Raw genomic sequence first — 21644 nt, forward strand, 5'->3', positions numbered from 1 at the left:
AATGATATCAATGACAAGGTGAAAACATGTATTCACACATTTTTGTGAATTAAAGAAAAGCCCGTTGCTATCTATGACACTTAAAACTGAGCTCAGGTGTATCTCATCTCCACTGACCCTCCTTGGGAACCTCGTACAACTTGATTTGACTGAACATGATGGTATGGAGAACACTTGACAGCGCAGATCAGAGCGGAAACTGAACAATGAAGTCAAAGCAGTTTTCTGCCTAGACCGTTTGAGACCAGGCTGTGTAACAGCGCAAATCAGGGGAAGCAGTAATGTAAGATGTTTGGACCCTTCTTAGATTTGGCCTTTCGTTCAAACTGAGTAATCGGTGCCAAGGGCGAGCAAGAACTTGATGGTGATTAAGGGAAGGCTCACTCATTCCCTTGTTGAGATAGGATGACTATCCAGAAGAACAACCTTAGCTGACTTCATCAATTTGGCATTTATGGTAAAGGGGTGCGACAGGAAGCACTCCTCACTTTAAATCACATGGCAGCAGGTTTGAATTTTGCCAAAATGCACCATAGAGGCAGTCAGACCAGGACGAACAAAACTATCTAGTCCGATGAAACCAAATTAGAACCTTTTGGCTTTAAATCCTGCTTCTTTGGAGAATAAAAACGGCTTGATCCCCCGGCTACCACAACCCCAACTGTGAAGCATTGTGTTCATCACGGTGTGGGGATGCATTTCTGCAGCAGGGCTGTGGACCTGTGGACCTCAGACTAAAGTGACAATAATCAAAAGCACACTGCCAATATATATTTATATGTTCTTGAGTGATCCAACCAGAACCCAAACTTAAATCCAACTGAACGTCTCTGGACAGAACCTTAAACTGGCTGTCTGTTCGTGCTGCCCATCCAACAGCACCAACCGAGAAAGGATTTAAGTAGAATAATGGAAGAAAATACACAAAAAAACAGCAATTTGAGAGTTTGATTCCTGTCAAAGGTGCTGTAACTAAATAGTAAGCTATGGATCTGACTGCATACCTTATTAACATTATTTAATCTTTAAATTTTTTTTACTAATGAACAATAATGTCTAAAAACATATATTCACTTTGTCATTGTAATATGTTTGGTGTGGATAAAAACTATATATATATATATATATATATATATATATATATATATATATATATATATATATATATATATATATATATATATATATTGAAATTGGTAAAAAAAAAAAAAAAAAACAAATAGAAAAAGTGATGGGGTGTGAATACTTTCTGGTAGCACTGTACAATTAGCCCTATATTTTGCTCAGGCTGGGGCTGGGCCTCCCGTTGGTTGGGTTAAATACAACCTGTGTTGGAAAACCCAGACGTAGGTCTTAGCTGGGACACACATGGGCATCAAGAAAGTGTATTCATATTGTTCAACACATCCAAGACCTGAATGAGTCCCAATTGTTACCCACAGCTGACCTGCATCAAAGCTATTTAGTCAGCTAACACATTACATACCCAAGGGGCCCCTCATCTGAGGCCCATTATTCAACCCATTTCCTACACGAATGGGTCCTATGTGTAAATGTTGGCTGGATATCTGTTAGTATAAATGCATACTGACCAGTCCATCTTCACAAATTAGTGCCTTATGCAGCAAAAAACTCCTCTGTAAAAAAAAAAAATAAAAAAATTCTAGAAGAGCACATGTTTACGTTCCAAAAACAAATCGGATGCATTGTGCACTCTTCGGGACTAAATGTGCATTTCATCGATGCTAATAAATGGGTTTGGTGGGTCAGTTAATAAAATATTAAAACACACAGTGAGGTTTTTTGTTTTTTTTACCTAACCGCATCAACGAAGGCTGCATCAATTACCAGCAGACAAATAAATTGTTTAGTACAAGAAGGTTTGTCTCCATCCGGGCGGCTTGTACTTTTAATATGAAAGCAAATATTAAACTCACTCTGGACCTATTTAACAACCGCTTGCTATTTTTGGTCACTGGTGGGTGTTTGATAGAAGCAGGATAGGTCTTTAAACCGTGTGGGTAGCTGTACAGAAAGGGCCGACAAGCAGAAACGGTGCATTTCCCCCACCCCCCTCCCCCCATCACAAAACGACTGAGAGTAGTTAGCTAGATAATATTTAGACAACGTGGTTCCCCCATCGGGAGAGCAGGTTAGGGGTCCCAGTCGTCGTCGTGATGCTGCGAGGCTATGATGACTACCACGGTGAGGATGGTGCACAGCACAAGGGAGGCGATGCCCACGGCCAAGCTGATGAAGGAGAAGTTGCGAGCCTCGCGGGAGGCTATTTCCGCCGTCACCATGTCCCCCCGAGCGATGGCCATGCGCACCTGAGCGGTGGACAAAAAAAAAAAAAAAAAAAAGAGAGGAGAAATGAGCAAGCACGTTGCATAACCAGAAGATGCACGAGTGGGAGCAAGACGGAGCCCGGCAACACCATGTACGGATCGATTTCGCTGCGGCACAGGCTGCGTGTTCATAAAGGGGGCCGCCGCCGCCGCCGCACGCAGCCCAAACACATACTGTACCGCTCGGACCGGTGCCTCCACGCCCTGTCAGCTCCGCTCAGCACACAGCCCAGCTGAGCGGGCCCGGAGGACAAAATCCATTCTGTCCCGTTGCACTGACAGTGGTGCCTGTTACGTAACGTGGCATGTTGAGTGCATGTTGGTCAGCGCGGCTTACCGTCACGCCGATGAAACAGCAGGACTCGTTAAAGGGTGAGGAGAGCCGCCACGAGGACCTTTGACACGTCTAACGCCACTGCGTTCGGCTTGGACAACGCCGCCCACAAGCCGAGCTGGAGAACTAAATTCCTCCTCTTACCTAATCTCAGTCCCAACAATCGGTTTATTGAGTTTGTCTAATTTTAATATTGAAGCTTTTTAATGATACTCTGCCATAGCGCCCCACGTTGCTCCAACCAATTTACAGATTTTGTTTGCAGTTCTCCTCAATATCTGGATGTTTTTTTTATAGATCCCAAAAAGTGGATTTATTTATTTATTTATTTATTTATTTTTATTTATAACAGGGACAATATATACAATAAGCATTACTGTACATATGAAGGTCGAACTTTCGCCTACAGTTCCATGAAAATGCACAACTATATGAGCAAAGTAACAAGACACTTAAAGCAAATTATGAAGCTGAAGCGCCCAACACTACTCTGACCTGTTCTATGTTTCAGTGGTAGTACATGAGATCAAATAGAACGAGTTGACAGGCTTGATGTTTTTATGACCTGGCCACGCTTCAGACATATAAACGTATGATATCAGTATGTTTCAGTGAACATAAAACCATCCTACAGAGGACCTAAGAGTTTGTGACCCCTACTTCCCTGGTTTATAGCATTAGCTGTAGAGTACACCTTTTCAGGAACAAAGAACACATACAGAACTACAAGGGTAGAAAGAAAGCATTAAAGGGAATTAGTAATGAATAAAAACACGTCTAGCAAAAAAAAAAAAAAAAAAAAGAAAAAAGAAAGAAAAATATATAAATAAAAAAGGGGGGGGGGGGGGCGGGGGGGTTACAATTTTACATCGAAGCCACAAAATCAATAAATGGTTGCCATTTAGAGTAGAATTTATTCAAGGTTCCAGTATTTGTATGTCTAATTTTCAAAGTGCATTGATTTTATTGGATCTTGACGAAGTCTTCCAGGGCTTATCCAAAGCAGAATAACACACTGCAAAAACAGAATTAAAAATAAGTAAAATTTTCTTTAAATGAGTGTATTTGTCCTTGATTTGAGCAGGTAAATAAGATGATTTGCCAATAGAATAAGATTTTTCCACTTAAAATTGGAACAATTCATCTCCATCATCTTATTTCAAGTGCAGGGTGTCTAATTATCTTATTTTAGGGGCAAAGATACTCATTCCATTGGCAGATAATCTTATTTACTGCCTCAAATGAAGGACGAATAGACTAACTTTAAGAACATTTTACGTGTTTTTAGATCCGTTTTTGCAGTGCAGACGCATGAGTGGACAGGCAGTGTTTTTTGAGCATGCCGAAAGCTTATGGTATTTTATGGTCATGCTGGCAGTGCAAGGGTTCCCACATAGTTTGGAAAAATCTGCATACGTGTGGAGAAAGTAGGAGGAGGTGGTACTTCCAGATCATCATCCCTAACCGTCTATCCATTTTCTATGCCGGCCTTTCCGTGCAGAGTCGCGGGGGTGTCTGGTGCCTATCTCCAGTGGTCAATGGGCGCGAGGCGGGGTACACCCTAAACAGATCGGCAGTCCATCAGAAAGAAACACAGAACCCCACACACTGCAAAAACGGATCTAAAAATAAGTAAAATGTTCTTAAAGTTAGTGTATTTATCCTTGATTTGAGCAGGTAAATAAGATTATCTGCCAATGGAATGAGTATTTTGACCCCTGAAATAAGATAATTAGACATACTGCACTTGAAATAAGATGATTGAGATGAATTGTCCCTATTTAAAGTGCAGAATTCTTATTCCATTGGCAAATCATCTTATTTATCTGCTCAAATCAAGGACAAATACACAGATTTTAAGAACATTTTACTTATTTCTAGTTCCGTTTTTGCAGTGCAGGACAAGCAACCACTGACGCACACCCATCTGACGGCAGTTTAGAGTCACCAGTTAACCTGACAGTCATGTTTTTGAACCGTTGGAAGGAAGCCAGAGTACCCAGAGACGACGTATGCACAAGGAGAACATGCAAACTCCATGCAGAAAGATCCCAGGTCAAACCCGGAGGTTCTACCCAGGCTGCAAGGTAACGGTGTTACCAACTGCGCCACTGTGCAGCCCTCATCCCTAACCCATTACTTCTTTGCTTTCTTGCATCCCTACTTCCGTCCTTTGTTTCTTGCCTCCTTCTTGTCCTCCCATTTTAATTTTTATTCCTTGTGTCCGTCACTTCTACATTGTTCCTGTCATAGATTTCCTGCTTTTGTACTTCCTTGTTTCCTACCTTCTGCCCTTCGTTGTGTCATTCATTCTTTCCTTACTTATGTTCTGCCTTCTTCCCTCCCCTGTGTCCTCTCTTTCTTCGTTTCTTTGTGGCTCTCTTTGTGTCTTTCCTTGCTTGCTTGCTTCGCTTCCTTACTTCTATTTCTAGTTATTTCTTCTGGTCCACCTTTTTTTCCTTCCTTGTTCAATTGTTTCTTTTCTTGTGCCCTTCCTTTCTTTCCTTCTCTAAGTATTTCCTTATTTTCTCCACTACTGTCCTTCCTTCCCCTCTTTCCTTAATTTATCCCTTTATTTGCTTCATTTCTCTAATTGTTTCAAATCAAATTCAAATCAGTTTATTTATGTCTGCAATTTATGACATAATTGCAGGGCACTTTACAGAGTCAGTTCAACCAAATCATGCAGATTGGTCAAAGGTTTTCTATCCAAGGAAAGCCAGCAGAATGCATTCAGTCACTGACTTGCAGCATTCACTCTTCCTGAAACAGCGTGTAGCCACAATGGACAGTCGCCTGCATTGTGTCGTCGACTTTGCAGCAATTCATACCGCGTGTAGCAACAGTGGAACATCCTTCTTTGTGTAGTTCAAACTGTCCTTGTGTCTTTTGTTCCTACCGTCTTCACTCATACCATGTTAGTGGTTATCTACAGTAGTTATATATAGCTTTTTAATATTTATAACATAAACCCATCTGTAAAAAGCCATTTTTGTTCCTAGAATGATTTTTTTTTTTTGTTGTTGAAAATGCTGGAAATCCTTGTTTGGTGGCAGTCCGGTGCCGAAACGTCGCCACTCATCAGATCAGACATTGGCAACAGTGGTCAGCAAATATTAATGCCACAAAGAGCAAAAGAAACATCTGTCTTCCTTCAGAGCACATTTTCATTAATAAATCCATCTGATGCGTCAAAATTAATACATCTTTTTGCAAAAATAAAAGAAGCCAGATAATTAATTTAACCTTCAGCAGTATCATTTGAGCTGAGAATCAAATTGAACATGGCCGACTATTTAGGAAAGGTGCATTTTCATAGATTTCCATCAACAAAGTGACTGCTGCGTGGTTTTGGTGGTTGGGTTATGCGTAGTGCTTTGAGCCCAAGCATCAGTGTTTCGTCGTTCCTCCGGGGCATAAGGGAATGTAATGGGACTCCACAGAAAAGCGCAGATCTCTTGCTTTGTGTGGAGTCCTCCTCCTTTCCCGCCTGTTGCTGTTTCAGCTGGGGATGTTTGGCAAAGGGGGCGAATTCCTCTAAATATTTTCTATCATTCCAGAGTGCAAAGTCAATGGAATCTGGAAATTTCTTCAGTAGGAAAAAAAAAAAAAGTGAGATTGTCACGGTTTTGGTTACAACTCACAGCTCATTTTATGGCAGTGCTTTTCTGAAGGAAACGTTGTGAACGGCAGGATGCCACCAAAGCAGGTTCGCCTCACTAATTAACGAGCTAACGCCGTTTTCCCGGAGTCTTAACATCTCTTTAAATAACAATCTCAAGCACACAGCTGCCATCTTTTATTCACTGTTTTCGTTTCTAAATATGCTGGAGTTTTGGGGCGCCAGCCGAGCCGCCCAAAAATTACTTTTTAGTTGGTTCCTGCGTGAATTTAGCTGGTTATTTCTTTGTTGGGTAATTTATTTTTCATTATTCTGTCGTTCAGTCATCTACAGAGCCACACTATATAGATAAAAGTATTCACTCACCCCTCTAAATCATTGAATTCAGGTATTTAAGTCCATAACATCCAGCACCAAAGCATGCAGACTGCTTCTGTTAACATTTGTGGAAGAACGAGTCGCTCTAAGAAGCTCAGTTAATTCCAGTGTGTTGTTGTGATAGGAGGCCACCTGTGCACTAGATCCGGTTATTAATTTCCTTTCTACCATATAATCCACAATCAGCTGTTTGTGGTATAATAACAGAGTGGAAGTGTTCGGGAACGACGGGAACTGTGCCAAGAAGTTGCCGTCCGTGTAAGCTCACAGAGCGGGCTCAGCAGATGCTAAGGCGCGGAGGTCGGCAACCAGGTCCAGCGCAGTGCCAAGAGAGCATCATGGGATGGGTTTCTATGGCTGAACAGCTGCGTCCAAGATTTACATTGCCACGTGCAATGTAAGGCATCTGCTAGAGTAAAGCACGCCTCCACTGGACTATAGAGCAGCGGTTCTCTGCAACAGAATCAGGTCCGCTCTGAAGCAGAAAAGCAGGTTCAACCCATTTCCAGCAAAGTGTATCTAATGAAGTGGCCGGCGAGAGTGCTTTCCAAGACGAAATAAACATTGTGTTCTCAGAATTTAATCAAAGCTTGACTATTTTAAGCTTTGAGTAAAGTGTATAGATCCTAAATGCCGTTTACGGTTTCCTGGAAGGTCTAAGTACACTGTGGTGCCAAAGGTATGCTCTCAATTAGCCTTTACTGGAATAAAGCATAAAATTATTCACACCCCATGGCAGGTTTAGGGTGAAACAAATGGCTGACCCATATCAGATGAACAATCTGTGGAGGGAGCTAAAGATTATGGTCTTGGTAAGGAATGTAACACACTGGTAGCTAAACAGCAAAGATAAGTTAAGAAAATATCAGTGGGAACATACAAAAAGCTGCTAAACAGTTCAAAGCAGGGCTGGACTGTTATAACGGCAATAAAGATTTTTTTCTCTCCATTGATTATTTAAAAAAATGTAAGTGTTTTTTTTTCATTAAGATGTAAATAAAATGTTTTTTTCTTTTCAAAACTGATTCACCATTTACATTGTTTCATTATCTTTGTAGAGATACATGACTCATTTCCCATCAGAAACAAAATTCTTGGTTGAATGAAAAGTGTTTTTAATCCAAATTGTGAATAATTTTAGACGCAACTGTAAACATGACCTTGAATAACATCCCGTTCTTTTGCTTTAAAATAGCTATAAAATAACGTTGGTCGTCCAGCTGCAGCTGAAACAGCTCCAACTCTTCCTAGAAGACTTAACTAAAGGTTTAGGAGTGTTTTTAACGGAAATACTTCCGTGAGAGTATTGTTGAGGTCGGACACTAATGTTGGACGATAAGGCCTGACTTGCAGTTTTCATTCTAAGGCTATGTTCACACTGCAGAACCTGAAGTGACCCAATTCAGATTTTTTTGCAAATATGCGACCTGTATCTGATCTTTTTATGACAGTCTGAAAAACACAGATGGGATTTTTTCAAATGCGACCCAGGCCGCTTGGATATGTAGTCCTGAATCCGATACGTATCTGATCTTTTCAAATGCGACCTGTGTCTGTACGTACAGGTCACATTTATCCGACCTGTACGTCACCGATACTCGACAAACGTCACTATTCTGCGTCCTGCTATGCAGAAGCGGGAAGAAAGACGACACCCATAGCGGACTAAAATGAGAAGAGCAGTCAATGGAGGGAAAACTCCGGTTAGAAAATAAATGAATGACCGAAAAATGCGCGCCAGCATTATAATCCATGTTTACTTCCGCAAACACTGAGGACACTCACTATGTGTGACGCCATCGCGTCCTCGAGTGCGCATGCGGGACACTTAGGATGAATGCTTCAGTTCAAACAGAAGATCACACACAAGTCGCATATATTTGGAAATGTGAAATGACAATGCAAAAAAATCCGATTTCACAGAAAAATCGGAGTGAGCATCAGGACCTGCAGTGTGAACGTAGCCTTAGACATCCCAAAGGCGTTCTGTCCAGTTGAGATATAAACTCAAGGCCAGGCAACATTTTCTACGCCAACCTCTCTTTTATCCATGTTTTCGTGGACCTTGCTTCGTTCCCCAAATTGTTCCCACAAAGCAGGAAGGGTTAAATCGTTCAATATGTGTATGTAAGCTGAAGCATCCCCATTTCCTTTCACTACATCTAGCTGTTTAGTGAGAGTGAAATTATTCTGACGTAAAACTACAATAAGAAAAGGAGTTTTACCTTCACTGCCTTGATGATTGCAATGATGCCTGTGGGCCAGAAGCAGCATACGGTGGTGAGCACGGCGATGGGCAGGTAGTCGTGTGGCGGCCGGCGGTCCATCAGGGTGATGCTGGGGGGCATCTGCATGGGGTGAATCTGGCCTGGGGGGATCCCTGGGTGGGCTCCTCCTGCCGGCATGTAGGGCTGACCCTGAGCAGACAGGAGCAGAGGGGGCTTGGATGTTTAAACCTGAAGCTTAAAAGAGCGTTTACGGCCGGAAAAGAAACCGATTTCTTTTGCATTTTTAATAGCTGTCAAAGTGATTTTCACTCACTGTTGGCTGCATAAATCGGCCATCTTATTCACAGCGGAGAGCTCTTGCAGATTAACCTTCAGTTCTAAATAAATTCATTTCTCCAAACGGTCTACTGTGTTGGAGATATATGCACCTCTTGCAGAGAGGCATGTCCTCAGATTAGTGTTTGCATTTCTAAGCGGTGCATGTTTAAGCCTTATTGAGATGCTGGGATTCAGCTGCAGCATGCCCATCCATATAAAAATAGCTGAGGTTATTTCATGAGACTGCATTCAGCCTCCGAGATGATCACGCTGCACTTCAGACTCTCTGGAGTGCAGCGTGATCTGAGGCTGGTGGGTTTCTCCAGCGGCCGTTGGGCGGGAGGCGGGGTTCAAGTAATCCAGTAAAAATCAATTATTACAGCTGAGATGCATAACTTTGCTGCAGCAAAATGGCCTCAGACTCTCAAATATAAATGTTTCGTCTGAGAGAACCAGAAACAGATCAGACGACTTGTTATTGGTTGTTCTGGTAGTTGATGTAGTTGCTATGTCTTTCCTTCCTTCCTTCCTTCCTTCCTTCCTTCCTTCCTTCCTTCCTTCCTTCCTTCCTTCCTTCCTTCCTTCCTTCCTTCCTTCCTTCCTTCCTTCCTTCCTTCCTTCCTTCCTTCCTTCCTTCCTTCCTTCCTTCCTTCCCCTCAGCCTTCTTTCCTTCCTTCCTTGACACTTTCAGCCTTCCTTCTTTCCATTATTTCCTTCTTTCCATTATTTCCTTCTTTCCATTATTTCCTTCTTTCCATTATTTCCTTCCTTCCTTCCTTCCTTCCTTCCTTCCTTCCTTCCTTCCTTCCATTCTTTCCCTCAGCCTTTTTTCCTTCCTTCATTGACACTTTCAGCCTTCCTTCTTTCCATTATTTCATTCCTTCCTTCTTTCCATTATTCATTCCTTCCTTCCTTCCTTCCTTCCCTCAGCCTTCTTTCCTTCTTCAGTTTGACACTTTCAGCCTTCCTTCTTTCCATTATTTCCTTCCTTCCTTCCTTCCTTCCTTCCTCCTTCCTTCCTTCCTTCCTTCCTTCCTTCCTTCCTTCCTTCCTTCCTTCCATTCTTTCCCTCAGCCTTTTTTCCTTCCTTCATTGACACTTTCAGCCTTCCTTCTTTCCATTATTTCATTCCTTCCTTCTTTCCATTATTTCATTCCTTCCTTCCTTCCTTCCTTCCCCTCAGCCTTCTTTCCTTCCTTCTTTGACACTTTCAGCCTTCCTTCTTTCCATTATTTCCTTCCTTCCTTCCTTCTTTCCTTCCTTCCTTCCTTCCTTCCTTCCTTCCTTCCTTCCTACTTTTTAGCCTTCCTTTTTCCTTCCATGCTTTCTCTCAGCCTTCTTTCCTTCCTTCCTTCCTTCCTACTCTCAACTTTCCTTCCTTTCTTCTTTCCATTCTTTCCCTCCTACTTTCAGTCTTCCTTCCTTCATTCCTATTCTCAGCCTTCCTTCCCTTCTTTCTTTGTTCCTTCCATTCTTTCTCTCAGCCTTCCTTCCTTACATCCTTCTCTCACCATTCCTTCCTATTCTCAGTCTTCCTTCCTTCCTTCCTTCCTTCCTTCCTTCCTTCCTTCCTTCCTTCCTTCCTTCCTTCCTTCCTTCCTTCCTTCCTTCCTTCCTTCCTTCTAGACAAAAAATTAACTGGAAAGGGACTCTGGAAATTTGAATGTGAAAAATAGGGAAACTAATTTGGAAAAATGTGTAGGAACCGCTGTTTTTAAGTTGTTTTCACTTCGCAGTGAACACTTGCGCTGTAAACTACAATACCAGTTACTGTGGTTCAAGATACCAATGAGGACCAAAACAGCAGGACATTTCACACTTTTCAACTTAATGTAGCGCTGAGGAGTTCCATCACAAAAAAACTTTTCATATAAAACATTTTTAAATGAGCTCTAATCATATTTATGTCCAATCAATGCAACAATTGCAGCATTAGATAAGTAAAGTTTAAACTATTTATCAGGATTCTTAGCTGCATATAATCCCAACATAACAGTGTAAAATCGGGAAACTGTTTTAATCTGGATTTAGTGATCCTGAAGCTAGAAGAGCAAAATAAAACAAAGAACACAATCATAAAATCAACAACTAATGAGACCTGAGCTGTAAGGTGACTCACAGATGCCATGGGATAGATGGGTACGTAGGCCGTGCAGGGCTGCAGCTGCAGCGGGTAGCCCGGGTGGATGTACCCAACAGGGGGATGTGGCATGGTTCCTCCGGGGCCTTGGGTCTGGACCGCGTAGCCCTGCGTGTTCCCAGGGGGCCCAAATGGGCCACAGTGGAACTGAGTTTCTTGGAGGTATCCCTCAGAGCCCTGAGGAGGAGGTGGAGCAGGATAACCAGGCTGGGCACCGGGCACGGCAGCCATGTTGGGATGCTGCTGCATGTTGGGATGCTGCTGCACGTTGGGATGCTGCTGCATGTTGGGATGCTGCTGCACGTTGGGATGCTGCTGCATGTTGGGATGCTGCTGCATGTTGGGGTCCTGAGGGCCGGGGAGGTACGGGGGCGGCTGCATGGTCTGACGGCCAGATTCGTCGAGTCCTGGGAGGAGGAGGAGAAGGAAGACCAATCAGACAATCGGAAGCAAAACAGCTGATTAATATTCAACCATCACTCCAGTTATTTCCCGCAGACAGGACTTCAAAAAAAAAAAAAGAAAAAAGAAAAAGCATCCTCAAAGGCAGAAATTCTCCGACCCGCCTCGTCTCTGCATTAATGATGACAGCGATTGACATATTCCACACCTCAGAAAGAAGATAATGAAACAAATACCCTTTTTCCTCTCTGTTGATTATCAGTCAGGATTGTGGCATTTCAGCCTCGGAGAACCTCGTCTTCTTTCCCCCACCTGTGAGTTCCCTCTGTGTTTTTCAGACGCAGAAAATGACTGATAGGGCGTCGTGTTTTCGCAGCGTGGAGGGGGAGCTGAGATAATACTCCCTGACAGGGACATGGAGGACGGAAGAAAAGGGGGGGGGGGGGGGGGATAGAAACAGAGGTGGATGTTGGATGTTTGACGGGACAGAAGAGGAGCCGAGCAGCTGAGTGACGACGACTCGCACTCCGGGACCGGCTTTACGTAACGGCTCCCTAACACCCGTCACAAGAGGGAGGTAAACCAGAAACAGATGGGGGAGGGGGGGGGGTTGGTACACCTAGACAAGGTTACAGACGGTCAACAGTCGTGAGAGAAATTGTAGACAGAGTGCTCCCTTATAAGAGAAAACGGCGGGCTGGAGATTTCTCAGAAGACGACTGTATTCATCGTGAAATAATCCACAAAAGATAACGGTAACACTTTATTTGAAGGGGTGTACATAAGACTGACATTACACTGTCATAAACATGACATAACGCCTGTTATGAACATAAATGACTCTTTATGAATGTTTAGGACTGTTGTCATTAATTGTCATTCGGTAAATTATGACATTTTAAAGCAAAAGAGGACATTGTTTAAAATGTCTTTGTTACTTAAGTGTTACTTAACAAAACCCCAAATCAAGCCCTAAACTTAACCTTGTCTCTGTTAATGTCAAGTTGTCATAACAAAGACATTTTAAACAATGTCAACTTTGCTTAAATAGTGTCATCATTTACCGAATGACAATTAATGACAACAGTCCTAAACATTCATAAAGAGTCATTTATGTTCATAACAGGTGTTATGTCATGTTTATAACAGTGTAATGTCAGTCTTATGAACACCCCTTCAAATAAAGTGCAACCAAGATAACCTCCAGATTCACAAATCACCACTGATCCCGGATAGCTTTACAGCAACAAACGGATGGATCACTGCTGATGATATTTATAGCCTCACTTGTTCTGCAAAACTTTCCAAAAAACAACTTTAAACTTGAATACTTTGCTGGTTAGTGGGCAGCAAAGTGGTCTCGACTATCAGCCCTTCAACCTTTCTGGAGGGCTTAAAATATTCCTCACAGTTCTGGCTGCTTTTTCTGTGGCATCTCAGAATATCACTGAAAAATAATTCTTGCACTTGCCACACTTGGTCAGGACTCCTAGTCGCATGCATTACATCCTTATTGCAAAGTGATACGGAAGTAATCCCTGCTGCTTGTGCACATTTATAACGAGAGTTTGACCTCCTACTCAACTTTCCCTTAATATGATAATGTCAGCAGTCTGGTTTATGATTGTTCAGGCCATAAACTTACATTTCAGAATTAAAAATATGTATTTTTTTGGACTTTTGAATGGAAATGAAAACCATTGGATTGATTTATTATTGAGTTCAGAGTTTTCGAGAAGAGTATTTTTTACAAGACGCATTTTGTTAATGCACAGTCTATTGAATGTATATTATTTCTGTATATATATTGATTTTATTCAATTTTACTTTATTTTATTGTATTCTTATTTCTGTCTGCACTATCATCACCAAGTCAAATTCCTTGTATGTGCAAACCTACTTGCCGATTAAACTTGATTCTGATTCTGATTGTTCCTTACTGGCCTCCAGAATACTTGTATCAGATATGGTAATGCTAAATGGCTTGTACTTGTATAGCGCTTTATCAAGTCCGACGACCCCAAAGCCCTTTACACTACAGTCAGTCTTTCACACATTCACACCCTGACGGTGGTGAGCTACGTTGTAGCCACAGCTGCCCTGGAGCAGACTGACAGGGGCTGTCAAACGCCGCCACTGTCAGCAGGTAATTCCGGTAAAGTGTCTTTTCTGCCCAAGGGCACAAAGACTGAGACAGACAGTCGGGATTAAACTGGCAACCCACCAATTGCAGGACGAACTCCCTACTATAAATTGAGCCACTGTCGCCCCCTTTGGTATAACATGGTATAACAACATATTGATCATCTGCTAAGTTTCACGGCTGAATTGGAAGACAAAGATGTAAATATGTGAACTGGGGCAAGGTTGGACTATTATGAATGTTTGTATGAGACAGTTTTGGAAACAAATAAACATTAAAAAAATATTTTTTTTCTGTTTTTATATAAATTTTCTATTTTCTGACCAACTAAATCTTGGGTTGTAAGTCATGATAATATACATTTCCAGAAATGAACACTTGAAATATATCACTGTGTCTAATGAAGCTAGATGGGGTGCGAAATTTTACATTTTGATTATATTTGTATTTACTACACTTGTATTGTGTAGTTTGTGCTTGAAATTGGGAAGGTGGACATGCAAAGGACAAAAGAAAAAGCGTCATGATATAAAAACAAATCTACAGCAGATGGATAGTGTCTTAGTCAAGTATTTAGGAAACAGTAAAGTCTGTGATGTATCCAAACACATGTTCCATCCTTGACTTTAGGAGCTTTTTTATGTCTAAATGATTGATCAGTGGCAAGTAGCTGACTTAAGAAACACAAGACACTTCCCTCTAAAACTGGTGGATAAAACAAATTGTGAAAAAGGAGTGGAAAAAGTATAAAGAAAGAATTTGGAAGGCCTTTGAAGAGAATGGAGACCTTTGGATCAAGACCTTTTGGAAAGATTACAACAACCTCTGTTGTGAAGAAATTAGTTGAGAATCCAGGCCTGTAAAATATCATTACTTGTACATCAGATTTTCTTAACTCACTTCAAGCACCTTTGTTTTTATGAATCTGTTTCAGAACAGACAGACTCAAGAATATCCAGAATAATAACAGAGGATGCAGCAGATAAACACGCAGGGCTAAAAATCTGTTCATAATTTCCACATTAAGTGCTATGGAAAAATATTTCTTCTGTTTTTGCTTTCTTTTTTTTAATCTCGCTTTAAATGTTTTAGATCATGAAATAAATGTAAATTGAGACAAAGATAGCCTGAGTAAAACGTGCGTTTTTCAAATTGGGATTTGATTTATTAAGAGAAAAAAGGTAACCAAACCAACGCAGCCCTACAGAAAAAGTAATTGCTCTCTCTCGTCTTCCACCGTTGGCAGCAACATTTGCCGTCAAGCAATACTGGGATGAATCTTTTGCATCTCTTTGGAGGCGTTTTGGCCCACTCTTCTTTGCACAATTGTTGGAATTTAGCCACACTTGGACGGTTTTCCATCATTAAAACAGCTTATTGAAGGTCCTGGCTAAGCACCTAAACCAGATTCATGAACAGACTTTAACTAGGCCACTCTGAAACCTCTCTTGTTTTTTTTTTTTTTAGCCTTTCAGAGGTGGATTTGCTGGTGCGCTTTGGATCATTGTCCTGTTGCATAATTGTGCTTGAACATAAGGTCACAAACTTGTGGCTGGATTCTGCAGGATTATCAGGTATAGACCAGAAACTATGAATCTACCATTTAATGTGAATCTTCTCATTCTAAATGACCAAAGCAGCCTCAGACCACCACACTACCGCTCCCATGTTAGACTGTCGGTATTATTTTTTTTTTTCTGTAATGTTGTTAGTTTCACATGTGATGGGTTATGGGTTACACTTATTCTGCTTTTATCTTGTCAGTCTACTCAATATTTTCCCAAACGTTTTTTTTGGGACCATCAAGATGTTTTGTGTTCTTTTTGGTCACTGTTGGTTTTCACACATGCATGCCACTTTCGCCCGGTCTTTTTCTTATAGTTACATCATGAACACCGGACTTAATATGTAGATCTGGGTTCCTACGTGACCTCCTGGATGAGTGGTTGACGCGCTCTTGGAGTATTTTTGGTATCCCAGCTAAACCTACCAAACATGCAGCCCCCATGTTTTCTCCATATCTTTCACTGTGGTTTGCTGGACTCCAACATGCTCAGAAATGACACAGAAAGCCTTTTCCATTTGGCAGATCTCAATACCTTTTTTTCATCTGTTCTTGAATGTCCTTAGATCAAGGCATCATGTGTTGCTTTTTTGAGATCTTTTAGCCAACTTCGTGTCTTCATACTGGTCTATTTAAGATATTTTGTGGATCTGCAGGTCAGGCAATAATTGGGCCTAGGGGTGGCTGGTAAAATTTTCAGAAAATATGGTTAACAGCTCTAAATTTCTGACTTAACCAGAAGGGAAGTTATATTATCTCATAGGGACAACTTGGTTTGGATAGATTGTTTCTGCTTCATGCATTTGAAAATTGCCTTTTTTGTTTATCTTTGGCTGACATGAACATTTATTTGATTAGCTGACAGATTTAAGTGTACTCTAGTTGACCTCTTACATTTTTGTAAATGATTAAAAAGGGGTAAGAGATCACATTTTGCTATTGAGTCCGTGTTGATTTCTTCCTGTTTTCCAATTCTCCCTCTTGGGTGAATCAAACACAAAATAATTCATGTTTGTTGTTGTGGAACTCTGAGCATTGATGATTTCTGCTCATATTAGGTATTGAAGAAGGCACATTTCTCAAGGAGATGATGTAGCAGCATAAAAGTCACGTGTCTCTAACAGAGTTATTGCTTTAACTAATAACTTCTAGCCTCCCACAAAGTCTGGCAGCATATGAGTCATTGCTGGAGGAAATTTCATCATGGTTGCTATTAATAGCTAATATAGCAATATCTTCGGAGCTAAACACACTCAATACAGTATTTGCCTAAATGGTTTTCCTGTTGGGAGAAAAAAAAACCTTAATTGGACCATAAATACATCATTTAAATATTTAACTCTTTCTAGTTTCTAGATGCTTTTCTAAGTTCCTGCCACAGGTAGCTGTGCTGCAGTGTAGACACATGATCCTCTTCACTAATTTCCTCTAACTTATACTCACCTGTTCCTGATTCTGTTTAACTCTTTCCATCTGATTACCTTCCATGCATATTTCCAACTTGTAAATTGAGTAAATCGTCTATTCTGAGACTCAAAAAATACATTTTCAGGGGTTTTATTGGTGCCAAATCATCTCAAAATGTATAAACCTCGAAAGTTTTTGAAGAGTAATTTAAATGAATAGAAATGGGCAAACTTTAAAGACCTCTGATCAGTGGCCATGTGCCTTCTGTGATGTCACCAGCATGTCCAGGAGGAAGCTTGTTATAAGGAGGGGAGCGTATACACCCATGGAATAACGACTTAAAACAAGACACTGAAATAATTAGAAAAATAAACCATAATATATGTTGACATAATATATGTGGGTGGCAATCTAAGGAGATTTATTTGATTTCAGAAGAAGTTCTGCTGTTTGATAAACTTCTTAAAATGTGTTTTTCATGATTAAAACCACAAAAGTAGTCTATGTTATTAAGTTTTGGATCATTGGGAAGTAGAAGGGAAAATTAGATATATGGTTTTCGAAGCTTTTGTCGTGCAAATTAAAATCTAAAAAGTGAGGCTTGCATTTGTTTTCAACTCGCTTTACTCTGGCAGCCACAAATAAAATCCAGTGCACCCAACTGCCTTCACAATTAGCTAGCTAGTAAATAGAGTCTATCTGTGTATGGTTTAATCCCAGGAGATAAATACTTCACGTCGACCGACAGACGCAGCAGGATGGGTCAGGGAGACGGATGAGAGCAGAGTTAGGTGATAAAATAAGCTTTCTCTCTGAGCACAATTTAATCCGTCATCTGAAAATAAAAAAACAGTCTGCAAGCCTACCAAGACATGGCCGTTAGGGATCCATGATACTGGGAATATCTGTAATCATGTTGATCAGTGTCTCGCTTCCTTGAAGTGGGCCTTGTGCAGTATACGAGTGTAAAACAGGAAGTGCACTTTTTATTTTCCTGTTTTATAGCTGCACTGTGCGCTTTGTTTATTTTATTCTCCACATAGTTTTTGATTGATCACCTCTTTGCACATCCCACATGGGTCAGTGGAAACAATTTTTGTTGTATTACTGAACCATTTGGGGGTGAGAGGTCTTCTGGCTCAAGCCTGCTCTGCATCCCTAGAACCAGAACTAAATAAGGGGAAGCGGCATTCAGTTCCTATGCTCCACTTATCTGGAACAAACTTCCAGAAAATTGTAAAGGTGCGGAAAGCCTGAGTTCCTTTAAATCACGATTAAAAACACATTTGTTTAGGATTGCCTAAGTTAACCACCACTTTTTTGTTTTATTTTCTATCTACATTTTATTCCTACTTGCTTTTATTCTGTTTTAATTTGCTATATTTTAATCATGTAAAGCACTTTGCATTGTCCCTGTACTGAATTGTGCTATATAAATAAATTTGCCTTGCCTTGGGGGGGAGGTATAAACACACGGGTCATACCTAAACTCAATTTAATGCTTAGGTATGACTGCAATGTTTTTACTGTGGGAGGAAGCAGGAGTACCCAGAAAGAACCCACGCACACAGGCAGAGACCAGGCCGGGATTCAAACCTGGGACCTGCTTGCTGCAAGGCAAGGCCATGCAATCTGTTTGTGGTTGAGAGGGGGATGACAAAATGTGAAGAGGTTACATCCAGGGGGTGTGAATACTTTTGTAGCGCCCTGTATAAACAGGATAACAGACATTTGTCTACTCATATTTCGTTTTGCATACATTTCTCTCTAACTGGAGTTGCGGCTCATCGATACCAATGCTGGTAGTTGTTTCATTAGCGCACAGCCGCTGCTGTTCCTCCTTTGTCTGACCGTATATCTGCAGCCTCCTCCGCTGTACCAGCCTGGATCTGGTCTCAGCTTCGGTTCTTCTTAGCCCGGTTTATCCTGGACCCGCAGCTCGCCCTCAGCCCGAGTGTCACATCCACGCACCAGAGGAAAAGTAGCTACAGGGCTTCAGAGGCAAAGCTATCGCTGTTGTTTATTTATTTATTATTGATTAATTAGTGGAGGCACGAGCAAGTGAAGGCACGCGCGGAGGACACCCACATCAAACAGTCCGGAGAGATGCACGTAAAGCTCGTGCTGGCTGATGATAATGAGATTTTTTATTTATTTTTTTTAAAGGAGAAAACTGATGTTTTATGTATCTCAGCGCCTCATTCTGGACGGTTTATAAAAAAGATGTTAAGCGAATCGTGTCGCTGGGGTGCAAATAACCCGAAACCACCCTGATGGGGGCACTTTTTTAGCAGTGATAATTAGAGGCCCTGCGGTGATTTTCTCCCCCCCCACCACCACCGCCGCCTGCTGCACCCACACAGCGGCGCATCCTCCTGGTGAAGCGGCGCTGTGCACGCAAGCGGCTCAGGATGGAGCAGAAATGTGGACAGAATCTCCCACAAAAAAAAAAAAAAGAAAGGCGCGTCGGTCCTACCGTGCTTTTCAGACGACATGCCTCCTGATCTCCTGGTGCGCCTCCTTCAAATCCGATGTGTTTGACTCCAGCTGCTGGGAAAATTAAGAATTAAAAAGCCACCCCCTCTCTCCTTTCGATGATTCAGACTTTTACTCCTCCGAACGCGTTAAACCCCATCTTCAGGATGTCTTCATCTAAAGAAAACATGCTCGTTTTCAAATAAACGTTCAGCGTTTTTTTATTGACGCCTAAATGATCTTTAATCCAAAGCTGCTCAGTGTCGCTCCTCTGTTCTGCTCCGGCTCCGTGTGGCTGGCTGCTCTGATAAGGTTTCAATTAATGAAACAAAACTACCCTCGTCTTAAAGCGACAGCCCGGATTGTGGGCTGCAGCGGAGCCGGCCCCAAGTAGAAGCGTACTGGGCGGCTCGCCTCTGGGCCAGCATTAGTACCCCAATCAGTGCTGGACTTCACACACTTAAAAAAATATATATTAAAACTTGTTATTGGAGTTAAATCTCATTAAATGAAAACTGTAATTGATTTCAGTAATCCTTTATTCCAAACATTTATTTTTGGTTATTTTGAACACAATGTGGGCCTATTATCCAAAATAAAACTCATTGATACAGCAACGTTATAGCTGTCCTGGGGAGGACTGCTGACAGGACATATATGTCCAAGGGACAGTCATTGGCACCCTCCACAAGGAGGTTAAGCCTCAAAAAGCCATTGCTGAAGGAGTGGGCTATTGCCTGAGTGCTGTATCCAAACATATAAATGGAAAGTTTAGTGGAAGGAAAAAGTGTGTCAGATAACAAAAAGTGCACAAGCAAACGGGGAAAGCCGCAGAGGATACCTAAGTAAAGAGTTTTCTGAAAATGTTAAATGTGCTAAGCTGCTCTAAACCAGAGACATCAAAAACGTCCTACCTGGGGTGCGGAGAAAAAGTGGTCCGAAATCCTTATCTCAGGAGAAATGTCGTGATTGTGGTTTCAGGAGGACCAAAGGGCAGTGTGATAATCATGAGGTTCAAACTAGCTTAGAGGTTGACTGCGCAACGTAACTAAACATACCGAATACGGAGAAACAGAGGAAAGCAGTCAACAGAAACCAGGAACAAATAAACGGGTAGGTATCCATAAATACTGAGGGAAGGGAGAGAAATGACAAGCAAACCAACGGAGCTAAACAGAGGGAATAAGGTATCCTGCAGCAAACTAGACAGACCTAAACCCTAAACATCATAGACAATCATCAAGAGGAATAAGACCCCAGTGCAATACAGACACACTGAATGCTTCCAGTCCAGGGTTTTTCCTTTCACTGAACTTTCTATTATTATGCTTATGATTCCTTACGCCGACGTCTGGATACGCAGAAGACAGGCTGCAGACTGAAAAACATTTAACTATTAAAATATTTAAACCACTTTAAATATTAATATTTAATCATACAAGATCTTTAACCAGCTATGTCACACTATCCAAAATTAGCCACAACAAATTATTGAAATATGCTAATCTAGCTAATGTACATGATTAAAGCAATCAAGCTTGGACTAAGGCTTGGTTGCTAGAGAGTTATTGGGTTAAATGGGGAAGGGGCCCCAAATTGAACTCTGGTTAAGGCCCTGTATAATCCCTCACCGGCTCTGCAGGAAAATCCTTATTGGAATTTGACCAATATGATCGATTTCTACCCCCAGCAACTCAGTTTTCTCTCTAAACCACACGTGTCAAACTCAAGGCCCGCAGGCTGAATCTGGTCCGTCAAGGCAATTTATCCAGCCCTCAAGAGCCAAAAATGATATATCATATCATAAAGTAGAGGTATATATTCTTTTAAAGTGAACAAAGTGGCTAAAACTGAGCCTCCTGTAGCGAATGTTGATTTTTTTTTAACTGTGTAGTTACAGCATCTGCTACTAGATGTCAGTTTTCCCACAACACATTAAAATAACCCAGAAATGTCCAACAAGAGAAGAAGTGATGCAGAATGATGGGTTTAAAGTTTAACTCACCCCCAATATCAACTTTCTTTGCACATAAACTGTATAAACTGGGCATAAGGTGTTACTTTTATGTTACTGTGCATTTTTTTATATTTCTATGTTAACTGAAATGAAATAATGAAATCAAAAGCAACATTTATACATGAGCAACCGGCGCTTGACTTCATGATGCCAAAGTGGCCCCATATAGAAATGAGTTTGACACGCCTGCTCTTGTCCTGAGTTTGTTTTTCCACAGGAGGAGAGATGAAAAACAATTATTTAATAAAAACGGCTATTGTGACAGCAG

At 41.4% G+C, this 21644-nt stretch overlaps 1 protein-coding gene across 1 annotated transcript; it reads right to left on the reverse strand.

Annotated features, from left to right (window-relative positions):
* Positions 1-1203: 1203 nt before the first annotated feature.
* Positions 1204-19689, reverse strand: prrt1 (proline-rich transmembrane protein 1). The gene is made up of 4 exons (XM_021320436.2): positions 19361-19689; positions 11348-11775; positions 8908-9099; positions 1204-2330 (listed from the first exon to the last, which is right to left on the reverse strand). Exons 1-4 carry the CDS (start codon positions 19377-19379, stop codon positions 2154-2156), a joined length of 816 nt encoding a protein of 271 aa, XP_021176111.2. The 5' UTR covers positions 19380-19689; the 3' UTR covers positions 1204-2153.
* Between the last annotated feature and the right edge of the window lie 1955 nt (positions 19690-21644).

Source organism: Fundulus heteroclitus, chromosome 13, assembly GCF_011125445.2.
Source record: "Fundulus heteroclitus isolate FHET01 chromosome 13, MU-UCD_Fhet_4.1, whole genome shotgun sequence".
Lineage (NCBI taxonomy): Eukaryota > Metazoa > Chordata > Actinopteri > Cyprinodontiformes > Fundulidae > Fundulus > Fundulus heteroclitus.